General features: G+C 43.9%; 1 protein-coding gene across 1 annotated transcript in view; it reads left to right on the top strand.

Annotated features, from left to right (window-relative positions):
• SP140 (SP140 nuclear body protein) overlaps positions 1-16,511 on the top strand; it is a 62,526-nt gene extending 46,015 nt beyond the window's left edge. The window contains exons 16-25 of the mRNA XM_035008329.1: positions 1,125-1,262; positions 4,933-5,064; positions 6,892-7,034; positions 8,210-8,257; positions 10,964-11,005; positions 13,198-13,313; positions 14,008-14,113; positions 14,418-14,495; positions 14,693-14,836; positions 15,611-16,511. Of these exons, the coding sequence (XP_034864220.1) occupies positions 1,125-1,262; positions 4,933-5,064; positions 6,892-7,034; positions 8,210-8,257; positions 10,964-11,005; positions 13,198-13,313; positions 14,008-14,113; positions 14,418-14,495; positions 14,693-14,836; positions 15,611-15,718 (1,055 nt within the window). The 3' untranslated portion in view covers positions 15,719-16,511. The remainder of the gene's footprint in view (positions 1-1,124; positions 1,263-4,932; positions 5,065-6,891; positions 7,035-8,209; positions 8,258-10,963; positions 11,006-13,197; positions 13,314-14,007; positions 14,114-14,417; positions 14,496-14,692; positions 14,837-15,610) is intronic.
• Positions 16,512-23,423: the final 6,912 nt, after the last annotated feature.

The raw sequence follows: 23,423 nt of genomic DNA, 5'->3' as shown, positions 1-23,423 counted from the left end.
AAAAACATATATTTGTACAAATGTATTTTTAGATATTTATAAATTCTTATTTGTATGTATTTATCTATCTATATATAGACACAGATATACATATATGGAAAAATCAATAGGTGTTCATCAATAAAAATACATGCAGTGATTTATATATGGTCATTGGAATATAGGTGATATTTATATTGTTATTTGTGTTTTTTAAGAGTATGTTTGTACATGAAAAATTATATTAAACATGTTCAAATTTTGCAATGAAAAGGTATTGTTTAAATAGTAAAATATACAGAGACAAGAGCCTAGGGGAGTATTTTTGAACAAGTTAATTATGGCTCTCTCTAGAATGGTGATATTTCATATAATTTTTATTTTCTAAATTTCCAGTAATATATATGTATTACTTCTAGTTGGACCTCTGAAATCTTGTTTATTTCAGTAATGGTTTACTTCTTTTTTTTTTTTTTTTAAGTAGCCTCCAGCCCCAGCATGGGCTTGAACTCATGACCCTGAGATTAAGACTTAAGCTGAGATCAAGAGTCGGATGTTTAACGAACCGAGCCACCCAGGCGTTCCTCAGTAGTGGTTTAAAAAACTCCTTCCTTCTAGACAATGAGAGCTAGACCTAATTTTCCATGTGATTGCCAATTTTGAAACAGATCCATATAATAAGATTTTAGAGTCCAATTAAAATTATTAATTTTCACCAATCTATATATCTTATGTTCTTGTGAATTTGCATGGCTACCCTGTTGGTGAATGTGTACAGTTTTGTTTGGAGAGAAAAAAAAGTGGTAGCATCCATTTTAAGAATGCTTATTTTCAAAATACCAAATATTTGGATTTAATCATTATATCATTTTCATTTAGGTCTCTGTGTATGTAGATAAACTCTAAACCACTTTGTGCTTTCCAAAGTACAATGAAATCTTGTACATAATTTAAAATCTTCCCTTCTAAAAGTAGAGCATGCTCTAGACACCTGTTTGAGATCCCTTACCATTAATGTGCTTTCTTGGCTGAGTGAATAGGGAAAGAGGCTTCAGAATTGAATCTGGTGTTCACTCACTTGCTTTTGGTCTCTCATCTGAACTGCTGTTTTGTCCAACTCTGTATCTTCCCCTGCTTATCCCCAGACAGAAGCAATATCGCTGGTCAGTCGATCTCCAGGGGGAGAAAGAGGAAAATGCGTCTGCAAGAACGTGCCAAGATCAGGGGTAAGATAAAGTTTGTGCCACTTTTACTTGGCCCCGTGGGTCAATACAAATTTTGCTAAGGTTTTGAGGAATATAGATCTTCCTTAGTTTTTTACTAGCCAAAGTTACCAGTCAATTTGAGAACTGTGAAATCTAGAAAGCAAACCCATTTGGAGTCAGGGTTATAAATTGTTTGCATTTATATCATAGTTTTTATCTGCCCAGGACCTAAAATCCTTTTCCTGAGTTTCATCTGCTTTTTTGTGGAAATTTCTTTACCTTGCATCATTGGTTTATTAAAATGGCCAGACTTGGGAAATTACAAGTAGAAAACAAGTTCATTTTTTCACTGCCCTTTCAAATCTACCTTCTGGATGAGTTTTTCCTGTCTTGGGCAAGCCTGATGGTTTTCCTCTTCCCTTGTCACAAGAGTATAAGTCTCTCTCCAGTAGTGAGAGTCCTTTCTGGACCAGTATGAAAACTTCAATATTTTCTCCATTTCAAAGCACCTCCCCTCCTTCAACCTAAGCAAGCCTCTGTCTGGGCCACCCTCAGTGGGGATGTGGCATGGTCAGATTCTTCTCACATTCTCTCTTGGTTCCACCCACACTCAAGAGCTGCCGGTTTGGGCCCCTCCAGGATTGGTGGGGGGGGGGGGGCGTGGATGAGAGAGGAGAGATAAGAATATGGAAGTGTGTCCCTTGACAGATGTAGTTCTGAGACAACATTGGGAATGCAGGGTACACAATCGCTAGCTCTTTCCTCCATGAGATTCTTTCATCAACTCCACAGTATGGCCTGGCACCACTGCTTGACTTCTTTGCAGAGAAATGTAGCCCTTCTTCTACTGCGTGGATGTGAGGGAAGAGCTAGAGCTGGCAAAACTTGTTCCACCGATGCTTCGTAGGGTCACACAGGTGGTTTGGCACCGTTCGTTGCCTTATGATGTGGATTGCTTGACAGGACATTCCCAGTTTTGCCACTGAAACTCCTGCATCTGGGATACTCCTTAGTCCTGGGTGGCCTGGGACAGTTGGTTACTCTCCTTGGCATTTAGTAAATTGTTCCCAACTATTGAGACTTTTACTAAAATTTTGGGAAAACAGGAAAGAATTTAAAATTCTGTCACACTTAACCGTTAGAGATTAATACCAAGCCCGACAGTTTTTTAAAAATAAACTTGAATTATATTCTGACTGCCATGTTAGAGTTCATGGTGGGGGATTCAGTGTTACTAAATGGGTATTACAACCTGGGGACACAAAAATTAGTTAGATCCTGTCTTGCTTAGTCACTCTGTTTTCAAAGTAAAATACAATAGTGCTGTATTATGAATTAGCTCCAGGTCTCCTTATACCAAAAATGCCACAGGCTAGAATGGACTTCAATGTATTTCCTTTTTCTCCCTAAAAGTATTAGGCCTAACAGGTTTGACATAGCCACAGTCCCAGGAAGGATATAACCAGAGAGAGGGACAGATAGAGACCAAAAAAGAACTCTCTATTTATTGGATTGTTCAAGGCTGTGATTAGAACTTTAGTGCCAAGCCTGACTGGGATACAGTAAGGCAAGAGTAAGATATCTGGATCTCTTCTCACGGGGCTGTGAGCATAGACCTTCAGAAGAGGAATTAGAGAGAGCACCAGAGAGAGTCCCTAACCACTTTGGCATCTTGAGTGGAGAAGAGGTGAGGAGGGCCCCTTAGAGGACCGTACCTGGGTGGATGACCTTCTTTTGCCTGGTGACCCCACTTTCTGGAGGGAGAAAACAAGAAGGGGCAAAAAGATTAATCTGCCTTTTTGAGAACCATATTTCCACCTTTTTAGTAGTTCTCCTTAGCCCATTGCTGGTAATACCCAAGTCTTTTACTTTCTTATAGAAATTTATCAATCTTTGTAGACCCCCTCATTTGAGCTGCTTTTATCTTGGTTAAATTATAACAGAGTGATGACTTGCAAGTCTGTAATTTGTTTGATGTTGTGATAAAGTCTAATTATCAGTATTTGTCCATGGGGCCATTTTGGTCTTGAAGAGATGAAAACTCTCTCAGTAATTGTGTAAGATAAAGTCCAGAAAGTGGGACTATTTACCAAGCAATCGGTCCATTTTGGGTTTAATTGAAAGAAAGATTCTTTTTGCTTTGCTGGTCTAATATGCTCATAAATCTGCTTACAGTTTACAGCACTTAGGACTGGGTAGTCTGGAAAACATTTCCGTACGGGGTCTACATAGCCCCACTCAGTACCACCAGATAGTGGGGCATTGAACACAAAAAGAAGAAAATGAATTTGTCTTCCTGCCTTAGAAACTAAATCATATTTGAATGACAGCAAACACTGAGATGCATATCCATAGCCAAAACTTGCAAAAGGAAGAACGTTCTCTGCTACAACATCTACCAAGTCAATCCTTAATAACTATTTGAAATTAAGATTTTGGAAGACTCAATTCTACCCAATCTTCTTGGTTAGCCTTCTTCTGGTTAGTTTCTTAGATTCTAAGGTCTTTCTCCAAATCCAGGTAGACAAAGCCCTTGGTCACGTTTATTATCACTTTCAGCACAAATGTATAAATGACTTCATTCAAGGTGTGTGGAATGTGTCTCCCCTGTGAAACCCGCCCTAGGGTTTCCCCTCACAGAACATCCATTTATTTCTGTTTCTCCACAAGAAAAAACCTGAAATGCCTTCACTTAACTTTGTAGTTTTTGTCTCAATTTTCTCTGAATATTTTAGTTTCTGTAATGGCAGTAATCATCATCTTGATCTCCTATGTTTGTTGGAAAGATTAAGTAATTAATTAATTAATTAATTAATACTGATAAATTTTGAGCTGGAAATTGTCTGTTGCCATATAACCCACATTATTTAGTTGATCCTCCTTTTGCTACATTGAGTCACAGGTTGCATACCACAGGTAGCCTGGAGTGGTGGTCAGTAGTCTTTGTCTTTCTCTACTTTTGATTGTGTGGGCTTGGACCTGTCACTTGATCACAAAGTGAGAGAGCAAATTAAGCCAATCATTTTCAGCCCATCATAGTTCTGATAGTCTACCCAGCTCAACATTGGACCATGGACACTCCCTCCTCCTATCATGGCTCTAAACGTCAGCTGGAAGGGCAGTATCAGCTACACATCCTCCTTGAGTTAGTTCATTTGAAGACCTTTCATCCCTATTTCTGTGGAGTCCGGTCTCCAGCCGCCTCTCCTCATGCAGTGTGAAGATTATTCTAGAGTCCTGTGAGCTCCTCTTTTAGATATGGAGAAAGCTGATGTGAGGGAGAAATGAAGCAAAGCCAAGAACAAGAATAGAAGGCAGACATCATCTCCATTAGTTTACCCTGTCATTCATTCCCCTCTCTCTGCTCAGTCAGTTAGATCTCAATTAGGGAGACATAAGTACAGTCTCCAGCTACCTAACTGCAGTGAAATAGTGTGGTTGGAGACCTCCCTTCAAAACATGGCAGCTGTTGTGTGTTTCATTGTCATATAAGAACCAGCAAGGCTGACTAGATTGGGAGTAAGGCAGTTTTATTGAAGCCTGATTTCTTTGTAAAAGCATTCTGGTTTGTGTGGGATTTGAAGGGTAAGATAGAGGTAGCCATTCTGTAGTTATGTATCAAAAATGTCACATGGAAGAAAGCCTTTGACGCTAGAGATTTGTAGAATGGACTTCCCTAAGCACCTCTATATTTTATAAGAACAAAATCCAGAACGTTGGAGAGGTGCATGTGCATTTGCAAAATGAGGCGGAATGAGGAAATCTTCTCTTTCAGGGTCAAGAAAGCACAGAGATGATAGTGTGAATTTTCACTCTCAAATACTTCCTGTGACCTGTGGTAAGGAGAAGGGGATGTTATATAAGAAGAGACTGAAACGAGGTGGGTTCCATAGTCTACCTGATTTGCAGTATGGAATTACCCATGTGAATTACACAACATTCAGAGAATTGAGGGAGGGAGGAAGGGCTCCCTAAAATGATATTTTTACACTCTCAGAAATTATACCGATTAGGTGATCACTCCCACAATGCCCAAGGAAACAAAGAGAAGGGAATCAGAAATAAAAGGGAAGAGGCCCTCAGCCTCCACCTTCATATCCTGCCTCCCTTCTGGATGATTACCACCAGGGCAGGGTGCTGGATGTGGTGAGAAGACCACAGAATTTAGAATTGGAGAGCCTGAACCCCAGCCGCAGCTCTGCCAAGAGGAACTGATTCATCTGATTAGACAGTGGGACCTTTCTGAGCTTAAAGTTTCTCATCCAAAATGGGCATAGTAATTAAAAACCTGCCTCACAGAAGAGCTGTGAGGAATTAATTTACATAAGCGATGGAAAATACTTCAACAGCTTAACTGAGATATAATCACGTATCATAAAGTTCAACTCTCAGTGTTCAATTCAGTTTTGAATTTTGTTTGCATTTTCCCAGGATTGTTCAGCCATCACCACAATCTAATCTTAGAACATTTGTGTCTATCCACCACTAAAGCAAATGCCATGCCTATTTGCAGTCGGTACGCATTCCCAGTTCATCCCAGCGCCCAGCCCTAAGGAACTACTAATCTATTTTCTGCTTCATAAATTGGCCTATTCTAGGTATTTCCTATAAATGAAATTATATAATATGTGTCTTTTTATGACTGGGCTCTTTCACTTAGCATGATGTTTTCAAGGTTCATCCGTGTAATAGCATGTATTGGTACTGCATTTTTTTTTTGCCAAATAATATATTTCATGGTGTGAATACACCATATATATCATTCATCCATCAGTTTGGGCTGTTTCTACTCTTTGGCTATTATGAATAATGCTGTTTTGAATAATCATGTATGAGTTTTTGTGTGAACAAATGTTTTCAATTCTTTTGGTTATATACCCAGGAGTGGAACTGCTGGTTCATATGGTAAATCTATATTTAACTTACTGAGAAAGCACCAAAATGTTTTCCACAGTGGCTGCACTATTTCGTATTCCCACCAGCAACATCTGAGGGCCCCAATTTTTCTACGTCCTTGTCAATACTTGTTGTTGTCTGATTTTTTAATTATGACCATCCTAGTGGATATGAAGTGGTATCTCATTATATTTTTGATTTGCATTTCTCCAATGACTGAGAAATGCTGTTTAGCATATGATTATCTTTTATGCATAGCTTAATTTTCCACTGGGTAACATTTCACAATTATTTTTAATGTCAGCTATCTATGATTTCAGGGATGGGAAAAGCTCTGCTTAATAATGCCCTTACACTGGATAAAAAATGTAATAAAGGCTACAGATGTTGGGTGATAACATTCTAAGCTCAGTCTCAACCTGAGGTTCTACCTTCACATTGCCCCAAGAGCCTTTGGAGACTCTGGCCTGTTCTCTGTCCCCAGCAAATTGAGATCCTCTCACTCTTCAGGTTCACTTGATTTTCCTTTGTAGATGATTTTGAAATACTTTTAAAAGGTTGATTCTGATGGTAATTATCACTCTTCTGTTGCACAAAGTTTTAAAGAAATGTTGCTCCAAGGCAGGACATTCTCCTTTGAGGGGACTTACAGGTTAGATTTGGGGATTCCAAGGGCTGAAAATGGAGGCTAGACTCTCCTGCTATAAATCTTGAGCCCAAATTGGGTGGCTCCAGATGCATTGTGGTGGAGCCCGTCATCTGAGCTCTGAAGACAAAGAGGGCTCAGGCTGAACTTACCCTGGTCTTACAGGAGCCTTGGTGAGGTGTATACAGAATGAGGACGGAAATTGGTTCACCCCCAGGGAATTTGAAGTCAAAGGAGGCCACGCAAGATCAAAGAACTGGAAGCTGAGTGTGCGCTGTGGTGGGAGGCCCCTACGATGGCTGATAGAGGTATTCCAAGAACCGGAGCAGATGTGACTTTCCTTATTGTACGGTCATTATTTGCTCACCAAATTTTTGTTGAGTTATAGTGAAAAACCTGATGCCCCTGAGTTTATCTGCTGACCCAGGAAGAGACGCCCCACATTCATAACCTTCCTAAGATGTTGCACATTAATGTTGTAAAGGGGGCTCTGTCTGGATGAAGGCCAGAGCTTGGAGGAGGGAAAGGTCATTGTGACACAGGTGCATGCAGACAACTTCATGCACTGAAAGAAGACAGTCTACAGTCAAACAAATGGAAAGAGGATACTCCAGAGAAAGAACTGCATAAAAACCAGAACCGCAACTAAAGTAGCTCTGTGGGTTGGGGTAGACTGGTTGTGTGTGATAAGAGGCGATCCATCGATTGGGTTGTTTGTGGAGGGATTTAATATCAGCCTAAGGAGTTTAAACTCACAGACAATGAAAAATCAGTGAAGTCTTCTGAGGTGTGCAGTGACACATTTAAAACAATATTTTAGACAACCGTGGGAGCTTGAAATGATTTTAGTGTCTTTCAGCCCAAAGATACCTATACTCAACTTGCAATGCTCATGTCAAATGTCTCCCTTCTCTGAATATTCCCTGAATGACCTGGCCTGGTCCTCCCTTCCCTGGGCTCCATGAGTCCACTACTAAGACCCTTTTTATACTGTTTTATACTTATCCTTCCATGCATTCTCTTTTTCTTTCTAAATACCTCTAGGGTTTGTCCATCTTTGTGTGCCCAAGATTGTCCTGAATGTCTGATACTCAGTACACATGGGATAAGTGTGTGTTGATGGTATATGGTGTATGGACTCAGCATGAGTGGTTATTGGTGGAAATGAAAAGGAAGTGGGAGGTGTGAACAAGGAAAGGGAGGTGTCAAAGAGATTATGAAGGAAAACCTCTTAAAATTTAGGAAAAAAGACAAGAGAAAAGAAAAAAGTTCTAAAGATGATTTTCCAATGCTTGAAATTCTACCACTGATTGAATTCTAGAAGTACGGGTGAGGAGAGAGAGATGTTTTCTCATTTAGCCACCCTGGCTTTGATCTGACAGTGGGACACCCAGGTAGAAATATATGGGAGGAGGATGGAAATGCCAGACTTACAAAATAGAAACATAGGCTAGCCACAAACTTGGATCTTTTTATCTTTCAGAAAGGACTTCTACATAATCCTCCAAGAAAATATTTCAGGAAAAGAAAGGTGATTATTATGTCACTTTTTACAAGTTCTCATCACATAACTGATGTCATATGTACAATAATTTATAGTTCTCAATTGGGTAATTATAATTAAACTTCCTCCAACCCTCCCCTCCCCTTTTTTTGGGCATGTGACTTCAGAGTTGCTACTTTGAACAATATGCTGTATAAAAGGCAAGATCTTCTTTGAATGGTAAATCATTTGCAGTGGAGATGATAAGGAGCCATCAAAACAGACCTCATATATATGCTTTAAGTGTAGATGCAGATGTTGTAAGGGTGTCAAAGTTGTAAAAGCAAGCATGATTATGCAATACAAAAAAAATTTCATAATAAGACAGGGTCAGGCACCTGGGTGTCTCAGTCAGTTAAGCATCTGAGTCCTGATTTTGGTTCAGGTCATGATCTCAGGGTCCTGGGACCGAGCCCCGCGTTGGGCTCCCCACTCAGCAGGTAGTCTGCTTGTCTCTCTCTGCCTCTCTCCCTGTTCGCGCGCTCTCTGTCTCTTAAATGAATAAATAAATCTTAGAAAAAAATAAGGTGATATAGGGTCATCTCCAACTCAAATCCAGATTTTTAAAATCATCCTTACTATTGTCTAACTTTAATGAAATCTAGGGAAAAAAAGGCATATTTTCTTTTCTGATCCATTGCATCCCCTTTCACCTTCCATTTAAATGTACACACAGACTTTTTTTGTTTTTTTTTCAGGGGAAATTAGTTGCCCTTCTTGAGGATGGTGCTGTTGGGAAGGACGTTCTTGGGAGATTGATGTATCATATGGGAGAGGCAGATCTGGAAAACTGTTTACTGTGATGCTACCCTTTTGGGTACATCAGAGGGGCTATACAGACCTCTTTTCTATCTGAGAAAATGATGTCCTCCTCTATGGAAGAAGTCTATGTAGACAACAAACAAACAGGTTAAGTGCAGTGTAGATTTAAGACAAGGTGATGGATTTTCCAAGATTGAGTATGAATAAGAACTTGAGAAAGAGGGGGAGGAGAGAAGTGTCATTCTTACATACTTCAAGTAAGAATGGCCATCCAAGACATTCACAGACTTCTAAGATAGGCCATGCCTAGCTGGTCAATGAGACTTCATCTTCCACTGGGAATGTGATTATCTGATGCTCTGGGTCATTTGAACTTTCAGTCCTTGGGACATTTCATCCACTGGATTTCCTAAAGGGAAACTATTATTTGATCTATTTAGTATTTTAAAGACCAGCATCTGTATCATTTCCCAGATGTGAAGAGTTACTCAGTTTGGGGTACCTGGCTGGCTCAGTCAGTAGAGCATGTTACTCTTGATCTCAGGATCATGAGTTCAAACCCCACGTTGGTCATACAGCTTACTTAAAAAATAAAAATAAATTTAAAAAAATAAGATAAAATAGTTACTCAGTTAGATTACCCCTGTGAGCTGGCAACTTCTTATCAACAGGATCTACCTTTATCCATGGATACAACACTTTTCAGCAACAAATCAGCTACCTCTATATTTGTGTCTCCCCATGAGCTCCTCAAATTGGCAGATCTTGCAGTCCATTATTACCCCTATGGGTCCTCTGTGCCTCTCAGAACCTCTTTTGCTGATGGAGCCCCTTGGCTTTTGGAAACTTCAGGATCACTCTTGATACCACATGATAGCTTATTGGCTCCTGACAAGGGCCACTAATATCTTTTGGTGACAGTTGCTGTGTTGTAAAATAATGTATATTCCTCCAGTATATTGTATGCTAATATTTCTTAAGAAATAGCAAGTAATCTCTTTTCCTAAGCTAAGCAATATTCATTTATTTACTCATTCAACATATAATTATCAAGCCCATACTAAATGTCCAATGGCCATTAAAGTTGATTGAAACAATGTTTCTGACCTCAAAGATTGTTTCAACCTCAAATTCCAACCTGGGGAGGGGTGGGGGATTTTAGGTCACCCAGAGAGATGGGCAATGACGTGGCCACTTCTCAGGTCATTGTCCCGTCGATCACACTTGTCTGTGACTACTTTGCCCTGGGCTGGAGATAAAAGCTGCATTACAGAGGGAAGGAGGCCAGGTCATTCTACTGAATATGCAAAAGCATTGTAAGTTCAGTGAGTGATAATCAATTACCTCTGAAAAGTCACCCCGCTGACATCTTTTTGGGAGGAGAGAGGAAGGTAACCTTTTGGAAGAAAAGCTGCAGCACTGGGGACCTTGGGCACATTTTATCTTTGAGGCTGTGCTCTAAGAGGACTGCAGAAGTTAGTGCAGTTCTCTCTGGGATGTTTCCATGATTCCAGGACTCTGGGTCCTGTGGTCACTGGGGGCTGTTGATGATGAATTCTCTGTCTGATTCTCTCATTGCAACTCCTCCTGGTGGGATGATACTTTCTAATGTAGAGAAGAATGCCTGAGGGCCAAAGTAGGAGAACCAGTGGAGTTTCTCCAACTCCATCTGTGGAAACCAGGGCCCGACTCCCTGCATGGCTTCATAAAGGCCTACCTTGGGTCAGAAATCCAGGAAATTGAACTTTCATTGGGCCAAACAGTGGTATTTTGGTACTTTTTATTCTCCAAGTAGATATATAGGTCCATAAAACAGATATGAAATAATGGGTAGACTGTGGCTTGAATTCCTCCACAGATAGCTCTTAAATAAGGGATGGATGCAATCCTTGTATTCAATATTGTCATTCAATCTTTCTCTCTTTTCAACAGAGAATACCAAAGTCTCACGACAATACCTTAATTGACCCTTATGTAAGTACTATACCTCTAACCCCAGAATTATCCAGGCCTTGTCCCTCTGTGCACTGTGTCATTGCTGTGTTTTCCTGAAATCTGCTCACACTCAGTTGGAATGTGTCGCTGTATGCGATGAATAGAGAACAGCAGATGCATCACCCACACCAGGGAGGTGGTTCTGGAGCTGGTGTCTCTGTCTGAAAACATCTTTTCCTATTTGTTCAGGGAAACCTTGTTGTTTCCTCATTTCCCCTTGAAGTGAGTATGGGAGTCAGAATTCTAGACCACTGGGATCTCTAGAGCCAGGGCCTGAAGTGGTAATAGCCAGAGCTGGCCTGCGGATTAGGGTTAAGGAGCAAATCTGGGAGAATAACATTTTAAAGAAGGCAATAGGGGAGGAAAGGAAAATCCCAAACATCCACTCCAAAGTGCAGGCAGAGCTAAGATCCGCCAGAAGGAACAGGCTCAGCCAAGCTGGTGAGGAGTCCAGGGGGTAGACCCTATTGTGAGTCCTGCAGAGAAGTGCATGTAGGGCAGATGGGCCCTTTTTAGAGGCCATGTATCCAGTCTCGAGGGAGCCATCAGGGTGCTAAGCTGGTGAGGGCTGAAACCATCACCACGTAGCCAATCACAGTGTGGTCCCGCAAGGCTGCCAGCTATAAGGTCTGTCAAAATTATGGGTGACCGCACTCTCTCTGCTAAATCATACTTTAATTCCTTTCTTTGCATCAAAATAGACATTTGAAGCAGAGTCACTTTTGCACAACTCCAGGGGGCAGCACTCACAGATGATATCAAGCACTAATACTGACACAGGACATCCAACAGAGAAAGGGTAGTCAGATAGTTTTATGTACACTTTACCTTCAGAGCAATGCCCCAACAAGATTTAGATCTTATCCACACTGATTTTGACCCTTGACCAACTGAGGGAGTCTTCAATCATCTAAACAGCCCTCGAGTCCAGTGTTGTGTGGCTTGTTTGGGATGGACGTAGACCCTCACCCCTCTTCATAATCTTTCCGGGGTAGATATTATGGGCCAATACAACATTGACTTATAATATCCCCATGCCTAATAACCAGGCTAAATCTCAACTTGGGTCAACTCAACACTGAGTCACCTGAGGACCTTTGAAAAATAACTTTGCCTGGATTCCACTCTAGGAAATTCTGATTTAATCAGTCTAAGCTATGTTTTGGACATTAGGATTGTTTAAAAGCCCCCAAAATTACCCATTTTATGAATTAAAAAAATATCAGTGGCTGTGCCCACCCAGACCAGTTGATTCAGTATCTCTGGTGTTGGGACCAGGACATTAGTATTTTACATACTCTGCCTGGATGATTTTAGTGTGCAACTGGACTAAGAAACAAACGTATGTATCTGTTAAAAAGTATACATATGGGAGATTCTTAAACATGGGTTGTATTTGTTATTTCCTTGTCCTTCTGGGGAGAGGGGTCATCACTTCCTGGAGACTGATGATAGTAATCTATGAGTCTCGGCACGGATGAGAAGAAAAGTGGCCCCATGTCTCCATGCCAGAGCAGTTTCAGCCCCAGTTGGAGGTGTCCTTGAGGATCCCCTGGAACACTGAATGGGAGTATTTGGCTAGACGTTCGTTGGGGATAGCACCTCCTCATACACAGCCATTCTTAAAAACAAAAGAAATAGCCAGAACCCAATTCACCCAACACAAGTATTTTCACCTAAAAGCCCAAAACAAGACTCAAAATAATTGTTAATGAGTGTCTTTTCATCTTTTATCACTTTCCACATCAAGGGGTTTATCCCATCTTACTAAATTCTCAAAATTCCGCCTTTCCGTGAGTCTATGTCTCCCTCGTGGTATATAGGCAAATGCATTTAACACTTTCTTTCAGGATCTTGTTTTATCTGCAAGGTAATAATATTATTCAGATTCCTATAAAATCACCTTCTTGTTTTGCTGCTAGTCTTTCTGTGTTAGAATCTCTGGTTTTATAGGGAGGACTTTTCTGGTATGACACACAGGCCCCTCCTCCTGAGCAACATTGCAGATGGTAATTTCCCCTGAAGTCTCCATTCCATGCTGCTCCTTCTTACCTCAGGGAGAAGCATGGATGTGTCCAGGCAGGTTCACACAAAGGCAGTGAATTCTAGATTCCTGTAGCGGTGGCCTGCTGGGGTCTCACCAGGGATGCGGACATTGTTTTGCCTTCTAGCTGGGAAACTCCGACGTGTGTGAGACGTGCCGGGATGGAGGACAGCTGTTCTGCTGTGATACCTGTTCGAGATCTTTTCATGAGGACTGTCACATCCCACCTGTGGAAACTGAGAGGTTTGTGAGATGAAGTCCTCTCACCCCAATTAGGAAGACTTCCCCCTGCAATAGGAGGAACCTATGTGTCCAGGTAGAGAAAGAGCAGGGTTGGACATACGGGGTCCCACAGTATGATCCACAGAGCTGTTTAAAGACACTGGCAGCCCGATGGAATACTGTTCTTTGCTGAGGCTGGGATGGTGAGGCTGGTGACTGGGTCCCTTGCCTTCATACTGCTACTGTCATTTCAAGAAGTTTGCCAGCCTGGGCCCCTGTTCACAGAGGTGGGAACACCAGCTGTTTGTGTTCTGCGCTTTTTCAGAAAAGGCAGGAAATATGACCTGGTTCATGCATTTTACCACGGGCTCAATGGGCTGATAGAGGCCTGGGTCCCCAGGGGTTAAGGCCCAGTTTTGACACTTGGGTGTGACAGGCAGGGTGCCTTGTGTTCCCAGCAGCTCAGCTGGGGAGAGGAGAGCCCACCACTCACCCTGACACCGCCCTGCACACACTGAACCCCCTGTTGCCACCCTCCATGGGAGGAGGGTCGGGGGCTCAGGCCCCACGTGGGGTCTTGGAGACTCTGGGAGGTGTCCCCTTCATCTCCCAGCTGTGTCCATCAGCCATGCCTGAAAGGAGGATGGTGGCAGCCGTAGGAACAGGGGCTGTTTCCAGGGGCCTGGTCCCTGCTCACTTATGCCTGACCTCTCAGGAGCCCATGGAGTTGCACCTTCTGCAGGATAGAGTCTTTTGGAAGGCAGCAGTGTCACGGGGAATCTGAGGTCCTGGAGAGGCAGATGCAGCCTGAGGAGCAGTTGGTGAGTTGGGTGCCAACCCCAAGCCTTCTCCTTACCCCAGACATGGGAGAAGTCCAACAGACAAGGTGAAGGAAAGGGTGCCCTGAGGGAGTCTGTTCATCCAAGCCATGTCTCAATCATGCTGAAATCATACCAGAACTGGATTGTGGAAAAAATAACTCAGTTATTGCATGTCTGTTTCCAAGAGCCAAACATGTTTGGGGAAACTTCCAGAACACTGGTGTGAGTCATGCCTCTGCCTGGGCTTGTATATGGGCTTAATGTCTCCAAACTGCTTTTTATTCACAGCCTTCTTCTTTTGCAGAAATGTGAGTTCCTCCTCTTGAAGGTCTATTGCCATTCAGAGAGCTCCTTTTTTTCGAAGATTCCATATTATTATTATGTAAGTAACAACAACCAACCATGATTACAGGCCACTGTGATGTTCCCTGCCCTTTACACATGCACCGGAGGGATTTGTGAGCTGAATCCCATGGGATGGAGAGCATGAGCCACCATTAACTGTACCTTGTATCTCTGCTGGATCTGGGAACATTGAACTATGCCAGTAACTGTCCCCTTGACATTTTTTCTCACCAGATTAGAGAGGTTTCTCAAAGCCTAAGGGAACCCATGTGGTTGGACAAAATCAAGAAGAAGCTGAATAAACAGGGTTATCGCCAAGTGGAGGGGTTTGTGAGGGACATGCGCCTCATCTTTCAGAACCACAGGGTGTCTTACAAGGTAAGGGGCTTTCCCTGCTTTCATTTCATTTTTTTTCCTTTGAGTCACTCTGCCCTCATATTCTGGTGCCTGGAGAATTTTACATTTCCCTCACCTTACGACAAGCCCACACAAGGAAGGGTTTTGGAAGGGAGTGACTTTTTCAATTCAAAACATAAGCTCACCATGGCAGGGTAAAAGTGAGTTGGAAGCTGTTTCTGCAAACAGAACCCCAGGCCCCTGAAAGCTCATTCCCCTGCTCCAGGGCGACAGGTGCCCACAGAGAACAGTGGAGTCCCGCCTGCTCCAAACCCAAGGAAAAATTGCATCTTAAAGTTATGTTGCCCTTCTTATCTCTCCCCAGATAAACTCACTGGAAACTCGTAGAAGCCCCAATTTCAGATTCCTTTGCATGTGAATGGAGTGTGTAGTTTACAGGGGTCACCAGAGAGGACTAGAAGTGGTGGGGAAGGAGATGGGTGATTGTAGTTAGACTGGGCTTTTTGATGGTTGCAAAGAACATAGATGACTTTTCTAAGTCTCACTAAAATAAACAACCCAAACCAAATAAATTAAAGTCCCAAGTAGGCAGTGATTTCCCATTTCTGTCTACTTAATCAGAAATAATCGTGCCTTTAGGAAAAAACAGTTACTCTTAGCTGCATGAATTTTTAAGCGTACCCGGTTAATGTAACTTAGGTGTTTAAGACAAGGTCTTCAACCTTCTTGATTGCAAGGTGTCTAATAACACTGACAATGAGGATCATTATTTTTGCCTTATGATTTATTTTTCAGTACAATGACTTTGGCCTAATGGGACTTAGACTGGAGGCAGAATTTGAGAGGAAATTCAAGGAAGTGTTTGCTATTGAAGAAACAAATGAGAGCAGTTCACTGGCATAGTGGGGGCTGTTGGTATCCTGGAAAATTCCCTTTGAGGGCAGAATTTTCATCTGCCAGTTGCTGTGAGGATTAGCTGCTGATGCCACCCCTCCCCAAAGTATCACCTTCTGCCAATGCCGGCTGGAGTTTACACCTATTGGGTCTGGGGGCTGGCCCCCAGCCCCAAGGTGGGATGAATGTGTGGTGTGATTCATGCTCCTGCACTCCCCACGAGATCAAGCTGGAGCTAGTTTCCAGCTGGGACCACATCCATGCTTGGTTTTTTTCCACCACGCGATCCTGCTTCCCTCTCCCTTCTTCTGAAAAAATTCTCATAATAAATCACTTACTTAAGAGACTTTATCTCAGGCTCTGCTTCCAAGGAACCCAACTTTAGGTAACGGTCCCAGCAAACGGGCCTCAAGGATGGGGTTCTGGTGTTGGATCACGGCCTAGCCAGATGGTGACAAGCAGAATGTTGATAGTCCCTGGGGTGTTCTAACAGTGCCATTGCCAAAACGTTCACCTGTAGGAAACTGGATGAGCTATAGGGGAAGAGGCATACCAGCTGATATGATTGCCTAACATTTTACAAAAGGAGAAATAGTAACTCTAAAAACCATGGATTTTGATGGCTATTGCTAAGTGCCACTAATATGCTGAAAAGAGTAAATGACAGTCTGAAATCTGTTAATCACCACCTAAACAAAGAGATCCTCATACCTGCAGCTGGAAAGCAGACAATAAGGAAGGCCTTGCCCGAATTTTAAGAATGGCAGAACTTCGGGTGCCTGGGTGACTCAGTTGGTTAAGCGACTGCCTTTGGCTCAGGTCATGATCCTGGAGTCCCTGGATCGAGTCCCGCATCAGGCTCCCTGCTCGGCAGGGAGTCTGCTTCTCCCTCTGACCCTCCCCCCTCTCATGTGCTCTCTCTCATTCTCTCTCTCTCAAATAAATAAATAAAATCTTAAAAAAAAAAAAAGAATGGCAGAACTTCAGAGAAGACTGAATTCTAAGCTCAGGATGGTCTCTGCTCAAGTTAGGGCACTAATAAAGAAGAGTGAAGCCCTGAACCTCAGAAAGGGACTCTCTAGGAAGATGTACATGAGAACTCTGAACTCCAGATACCCCTGAAGCCACTGGGCCTGCAGAAGAGAACTCCTGCCCCTACTTTGGACACAGACCTTACCACCCCACTTCTTGCCTGAATGAGGACCATGCAGAGTAGCCTCAGCTTGCCCTGCCTGGGAATGTCCTGCGTGTGGCTGCTAGGTGAGGAGAGGGTTTCTAGTTTCTAGTCCACTGTAGGACTGGCCAGCGTGTACCAGCAGGTGCTAGGGGATTGTGTCTGGGAGTGGATCCTAAATGAAGAAAGAGGAACTGAAAAGAGGAGAACTGTTGATATAGGTGTACTCTCCTGTGCCATAGAACTTCATTAGCCTGGCAAGGGCCAAAGGTGATGGTTCTAATATGCTCCTGGGTGGCTCTTACAGGCTTGCTGTAAGCCAGGGTACACACTAGACAAAGCGGAAGTAGAGATACTGGACCTGTGGGGACAGATTATGAAAAGGGGGAATCTAAAAACCTATTGAAATTGGCATGGCTCTACTCTGTACCACTGGAAACCCCATCCTTCAGGTGACTGTTCCTCAGGAGGCCGCAGAGACACTAACTTAACAAGGTGATAATGAACTGCTGAGGAGATACCAGTATCCTTGAGATGCTCAGCAGGGGCCATCTTCTGTTGGTTGGAATAATGTAGTTATGTTTTACAGAACTGGATTCCCTAGTAGCAATGGAAATGGTTGAATAACAAAAGCAGGGGGCAGCATTTAACTGTCGGAGCAAGATGATGTAACTTCTGGAATGGACAGCAAGGTTAGAATGACAGCCAGGGGGCCTGGTCCACAGATGTCTCTGGAGATAGCTAATAGGACATGGTGTTCTTATAGGCAAGACAGATGGGCAGCCAACAAGGATATTGCTTCATATATACCATCAAAAGCAATTAAAAATAGATGAACAGAGAGCTGAGTTCAGCTGCCCCAATGAGAAGTAAAGATCCCTTGCCCAGTTTCCAGACCTGAGTCAATTCTTGGACCCAAAACCTGCTGATGGAAATGAGGATTGCAAATGTACAAGTAGTGATTTCTTCAGTTCTTCACCAAAAGGACCAATGGTCTTTTGTTCTAGAACTATATGTCAGAGAATGGAAACTACATAGATCTTTCAAAGATTGTTGAATACAGCATCTGGTTTGATGCTACTCTAGGGATGCAAAGCACCAGCATGGTCCTTGGTAGAGTGGAGTATATGGAAGTCAGGTAATATCCATGTCACAATGGGTCCACTCAATCCTCGGAGCCACCCCAGTTCCTGAGTGTATAATCAGGACGCACATGAGAGTTGGATGAACTGGTTCTTTAACCTATAAAATACCCTGTGAAATAATAATGACTGTCTTAAGAAAAGCCCAGTGGCAGGCCCTGGAACTGAAATTTCCATGGTGAAATAGTCAAAAGCAATATCATATTCCTGGGCTGGGGAATGACAGAGATTAGTGCCACCTGCAAAGACTTCGAGGCTATAGTGGTTGTATCCTCATTACCCTTCCATTTGGTCTGGCCTCTGCAGAAACTACTTGGTTCGTGGCTCCTAGACATGTAATCAAGGGGCACCTGGGTGGCTCAGTCAGTTAAACGTCTGACTCTTGATTTCGGCTCGGGTCATGATCTCAGGGTTGTGGGATTGAGCCCCGTGTCGGGCTCCGCACTCAGCGTGGAGTCTGCTTAAGATTCTCTCTCCCCCTCCCTCTGCCCCTCCCTTCCTGCTTGCACACGCTCTCTCTCTCTCTAAAAAAAAAAAAAGAAAAGAACTGTAATTAAGTTGTAGCACCGATTATAGTTGTTGTGGTATCCTCTTTAGAGCAGAGTGGCATGGCCCACTATGCAACTGTTAATATGGAAACTCTGCTTTTGAAATATCCAGTAGGAAACAGGATAAGAAGTAGTTCATGTTCACAGGGAGTGAACAGCAGTACACATTTAAAGTCTTGACCCAGGACCATATGAATTCTCCTGTTCTCTGTTACAATATAGCCTGAAGGGACCTAGTCTGCCTGGTCACTAAGATACAGTACATCAGTCGGCTATGTCAATGACTGTATTAATCAGGGCTCTCCAGAGAAACAGAATCAATCATTTTGGAAAGAGAACCATATATACATATATATATATATGGATTTATTATGTGGAACTGGCTTGTGTAATTATGGATGCAGAGAATCTCCACGATATGCCATCTGCAAGCCAGAGACCCAGTAAAGATGAGGTGTAATTCCTGCCCAAGCCTGAAGGCCTAAGAACCACAGGAACAGATAGTGTAAATCCCTGTCCAAGAGAGTAGAAAATCCAAAAGAGTAAGTAAAGTAAATCCAAGCTCAACTAAGCTGCCAGGCAGAAGATGATTTTTCCCTTTCCCTCTTTTTTGTTCTATCCAAGCCCTTAACAGTGTGGACGGTGCCCACCCACAATGGGGAGGTCAGTCGATTTTATTGAGTCCACTGATTAAAATGCTGATCTCATCCAGAAACATCCTCAATGACATACCCAGAAATAATGTTTAAACAGGGCATCCCATGGTCCAATCAAGTTGACACATAAAATGAACTATCACAATGACAGTATGTTAATTAGGTCTGAGGAGCAGGAAGTGTTGAGTGTTCTGAAAGCCTTGTTGAGTCACACATACTCCAAGTGGTGAGAGATAAGCCCTACTAAGAATTCAGATACATGCCATATAGGTAAGATTTTAGAGGTTCAATGGTGAGAAGCATATCAAGATATCCCCTCCAAAGCTCCAAGCTATTATACCTTGCATCTTCTACCACTAAGAAGCACAATGCTTGATAGTCTTCTCCAGGTAAGGAGAATAACCATGCTTGCCAATTAGATGAAAATTATTCTAGGCTTTGAAATGGGGCATGGTGTGTGGGGGGGTAGTAGCAGCTGGGAGGGGGCAATGGTTATACCATCTTAATAATAAAATGTGTTCTAATCAATATTTTTCACCTAATAGTATATAATGAGTACTGTTACATGTCAGTAAATATGATTCTATATCATCCCTGTCATAACTTTTATTTTTCATTAAGCCTCAATTGCAGTTGGCTCTTACTGATTATTCTTGGTGTTGTGAACGGTGCTAATTTTTTTTTTTAAAGATTTTATTTATTCATTTGAGAGAGAGAGAATGAGAGACAGAGAGCATGAGAGGGAGGAGGGTCAGAGGGAGAAGCAGACTCCCCGCCGAGCAGGGAGCCCGATGCGGGACTCGATCCCGGGACTCCAGGATCCCGACCTGAGCTGAAGGCAGTCGCTTAACCAACTGAGCCACCCAGGCGCCCGAACGGTGCTAATTTGTAATGAGAGACTGCAGAGCCTAGTGTTTGAGAACACAGACCATGTTCTCCAAGCCAGCATAGGAGGTGGAATCCCAGCTCCTCATTCGCAGCTGTGCATCCCTGGGCGCGTGACTTGCCCCCCCACCCCTTGCACTGATTCCATCTGTAAAATGGAGAAACTAGTACGTAGCTCACTGGATCATGAGGATTAATGAGTTAATATTTGCTGTGCTCTTCGGAAGTGCCTGGTCCTGAAAATAGTAAGTAAATAACTCACAAACATCCTTGTATCAGTTAGGGCTCTTTGCCAGCCAGACTAGCTTTACGTAGGTTAAACAAAAAGACACTCTTTGAACAGAAGCCCAGTGGCTCATGAAAGAGAAGGAAGGCTGGGCGCAGAGCCTGCAAATGGTCCCAGAACTGGGCTGGGCAGCAGGGGCCCAGCAGCTCCAGGAATTGAGCTCCAGGAACAACTCTGCCATCTTGTCAAGGAGCCACCACAGAATCAATGTTTTACATCTTATTTTTTTTATTTTTTTTTTTAAAAACTCCGTAGCAAACTTCTCTTGCAAGTCCAACTCCCAGAAGCATCTGGCTGGTCTGGCTGGCTCAGGGACCCGGTATTGATCAGCAGTTCCTCTGCTCCTACATGTGAAGTGGAAATGTCGTCTACCCAGAGGAAACTGGGTGCTATTAGGAAAGTGGGGAAGAGACTGGATGGTCAAGGAGATGAGGTCTGACCCACGGATGCTCTGCGGCAGGCCCTGGTGTCTAAGAGGGTGGGGCAGTGCCTGGCTGGTCAGAGCACCCAAGGTTCCCGAACCAAATGGAGCAGGTTGATTGAGGTCCCACTGTCCTGTGCTGTGGAGAAAAGGCTGAGTTGGTCTTCATGCTTGAAGGGAGGGTGTCTACTCCCCTCTCCTCCAGGACAGCCAAGGGCAACGAAGGGCACTAAGCCTGTCACGCCGTCAGTCTGGTTTACCTGGACTCAGTTGTGGGCTGTTTGCTGAGATGCTGGGGAGCTCGGCCGTGACCTTACAGGGGGAGGTGTGCCTGTGTCCCTGGGATCTGTAGGAGGACCTGGTGCTCCTGAGGTCCTGAGTCTCTAGGTAAGGACCCCTCAGCCTGAGCCTCCCAGGGCAGCTCCGCTGGGCTCACCCCCTGCTCTGCGGGGCTGAGAGGAGACAGGGGGTTCTCCAGCTCTATGTAAACCGGGTGGGGAGGCTTCGGGAGGCCAGAGATCAGGGCCCAGGGACTGAACCGCCTGGCTGGGTTTCCTATCAGGCCAAACACTCACTCATACACACCGAGTCAGGGGCTCTTTCTTTCCTAGTTTGCGGATAGGGAGTTAGCGCTGGAGACAAGCAGAGGGAGGGCTGAGGCCCAGATTCCTCGGAAAGACAAGGCTGCATAAGTAAGTCCTTTGAAACAAAAACCAGATTCCTCCTTTAACAAAGAAAAAATAGTCTTAGGCTTCTCGTCAACAATTTCTCTGTCTTATCTGTATAGGTCTGTAAGTCTTAACTCCAGCTGAAATTCTAGAATAATCCATGTTTTTTCCCCAGGCATAGTAGCATTTGCTCTGTCATTTTGTTTACTGAACAAGCCTACCCTAAGTAGGGGAGCATTTGTGTTCCCGTGGGCGTAGAACACAATGTGCACAGGGCTGGCTGTGTGTCTCAACAAGGGGTGCTTTCTGTTTGATATCCTGCACACTCACCTCTCTCTCCCTGGGGTGGGCAGGGGGTTAGGGGGCACTGGAACCATTGGCGTCTCCAGAAGCACGGCCAGTCTGCTGCTTAGGACTGAGGATGAAGCAGTCTGCTTTAGACCTGCAGGCCTGAGTTCCTCACCAACCAACCTCTTGTGGAAAACAGCTAGAAACTCTGGACAGGAGTTAAAGAACAATCGCCCGAGGCCTCTGATAAGTAAACCAAAGCAGGCCAACTTTAGAGGCAAGTCAAAACTCAAGAGGAAACAGCCGATGCAAGACGTTTACTGTTTATTACAGTCTTGCATGGGGTGGCCAAAACCCTGGTAGAAAGCCCACCCTCCCTCTGGTCAGCAAAGCCAGGGAAGAAGCCCAGGGCCACTAAGCTTTCTGGGTAGCGAGGGGGAAATGCTAGAAAGGAGAAAGTCACAGAGAGGAACCCCAAATTCTGTGTCTAAACCCTCTCCACCTCGCTGGCTGATGCCCGGGACCAAGTGAAAGCAGGCTGAACTAGTCTGAGCTGTACCCGATGAGGAGGCAGGGCGTGAAGTCTGAGCCTGGCCTTGTGAGTGACCTGCTACGACAAGTGGAGCACATTCTAATTCCAGCAACAGGTGCCAATTAGCTGCCTATTTAGTAAATCTAGATCCAGCCTGGACACAGGGTGTTCGGAACAATAATCAGATACTTATCATACCTTCAACTGGCATTGCTGCTCAGAACCACGGGTCTGAGATTTTTCATCTGCCCTGAAACCACTTATTCCTCCATTCCATCAAATCTAGGACTTTTCTCTCCTCTAATCTTCCTTCAAGGTTTCCCCTGAACCCCATGGTGTGTGGGACAGAGAGAGTCTACACTGGTTCATACCAAACAATGCACTCTAAGTTCCTATAGTGGTAAGGTCAACTGTACCCCCACTGGAAACAAGAGTGGGAAGCGTTCAGGGGAGGGTTGGCCCTGAGCTGAGACACTTGTCTTACGTCTTCTGCCAGAGCTGCTGGGGAGGCAGGGAGGACCACACTCTACCCCACCACCTCCAAGGGCCCATCTATGGTTGCCTGTGTTTAGATGGGGAGGAAGACGCAGGACCCCAGCCTTGAGGTCTCAGGAGCACAAGCCTTAGCTGCAAAATGACGTGTCCCCAGCTTCTGGCTTGTCTGGTGTCTGTGGCCACTTACCAGGGTCTCTGAGAACGGTGACAGCCCATGGCAGATACTCTCTGCACGCCCTTGGACATGTCCACTCTTCGAAGTTCTTGCAAAATCTTGTGTCACTGCCTGTGGCCTGAAGTGTCCTTTACTTTGCGACTATTCAGGAAATACAATAGTCCCTGGGTTCCTACAATGTACCTTTGTCTGATGGCAAGTGGTAAATCGAGGCCCAACCTACTCAAGCTCCCTAGGGAGCAAGGACACAATTTCCAATACTGGGTTCTTGCAGGCACAGCCCAAAAAAGCCATTATTTTCTTCACATCTTGGCCTGGGATCCAGGCTCTTGGATATATGTGAGCCCCTCACTCACCCTGACTCCACATTCAGGAGGCTAAAGTCCCCCTTCCAACACCTTGAGTTGTTCATAGGAGGGAGTGCCATGGACTATAGATGGAATG

The sequence above is a fragment of the Mirounga leonina genome, unplaced genomic scaffold, assembly GCF_011800145.1.
Source record: "Mirounga leonina isolate KUSES-001 unplaced genomic scaffold, KU_Mleo_1.0 Mir_151, whole genome shotgun sequence".
NCBI lineage: Eukaryota > Metazoa > Chordata > Mammalia > Carnivora > Phocidae > Mirounga > Mirounga leonina.
Note: the sequence above shows the minus strand (reverse complement) of the source record. Positions and strands in the feature narration are given on the sequence as shown.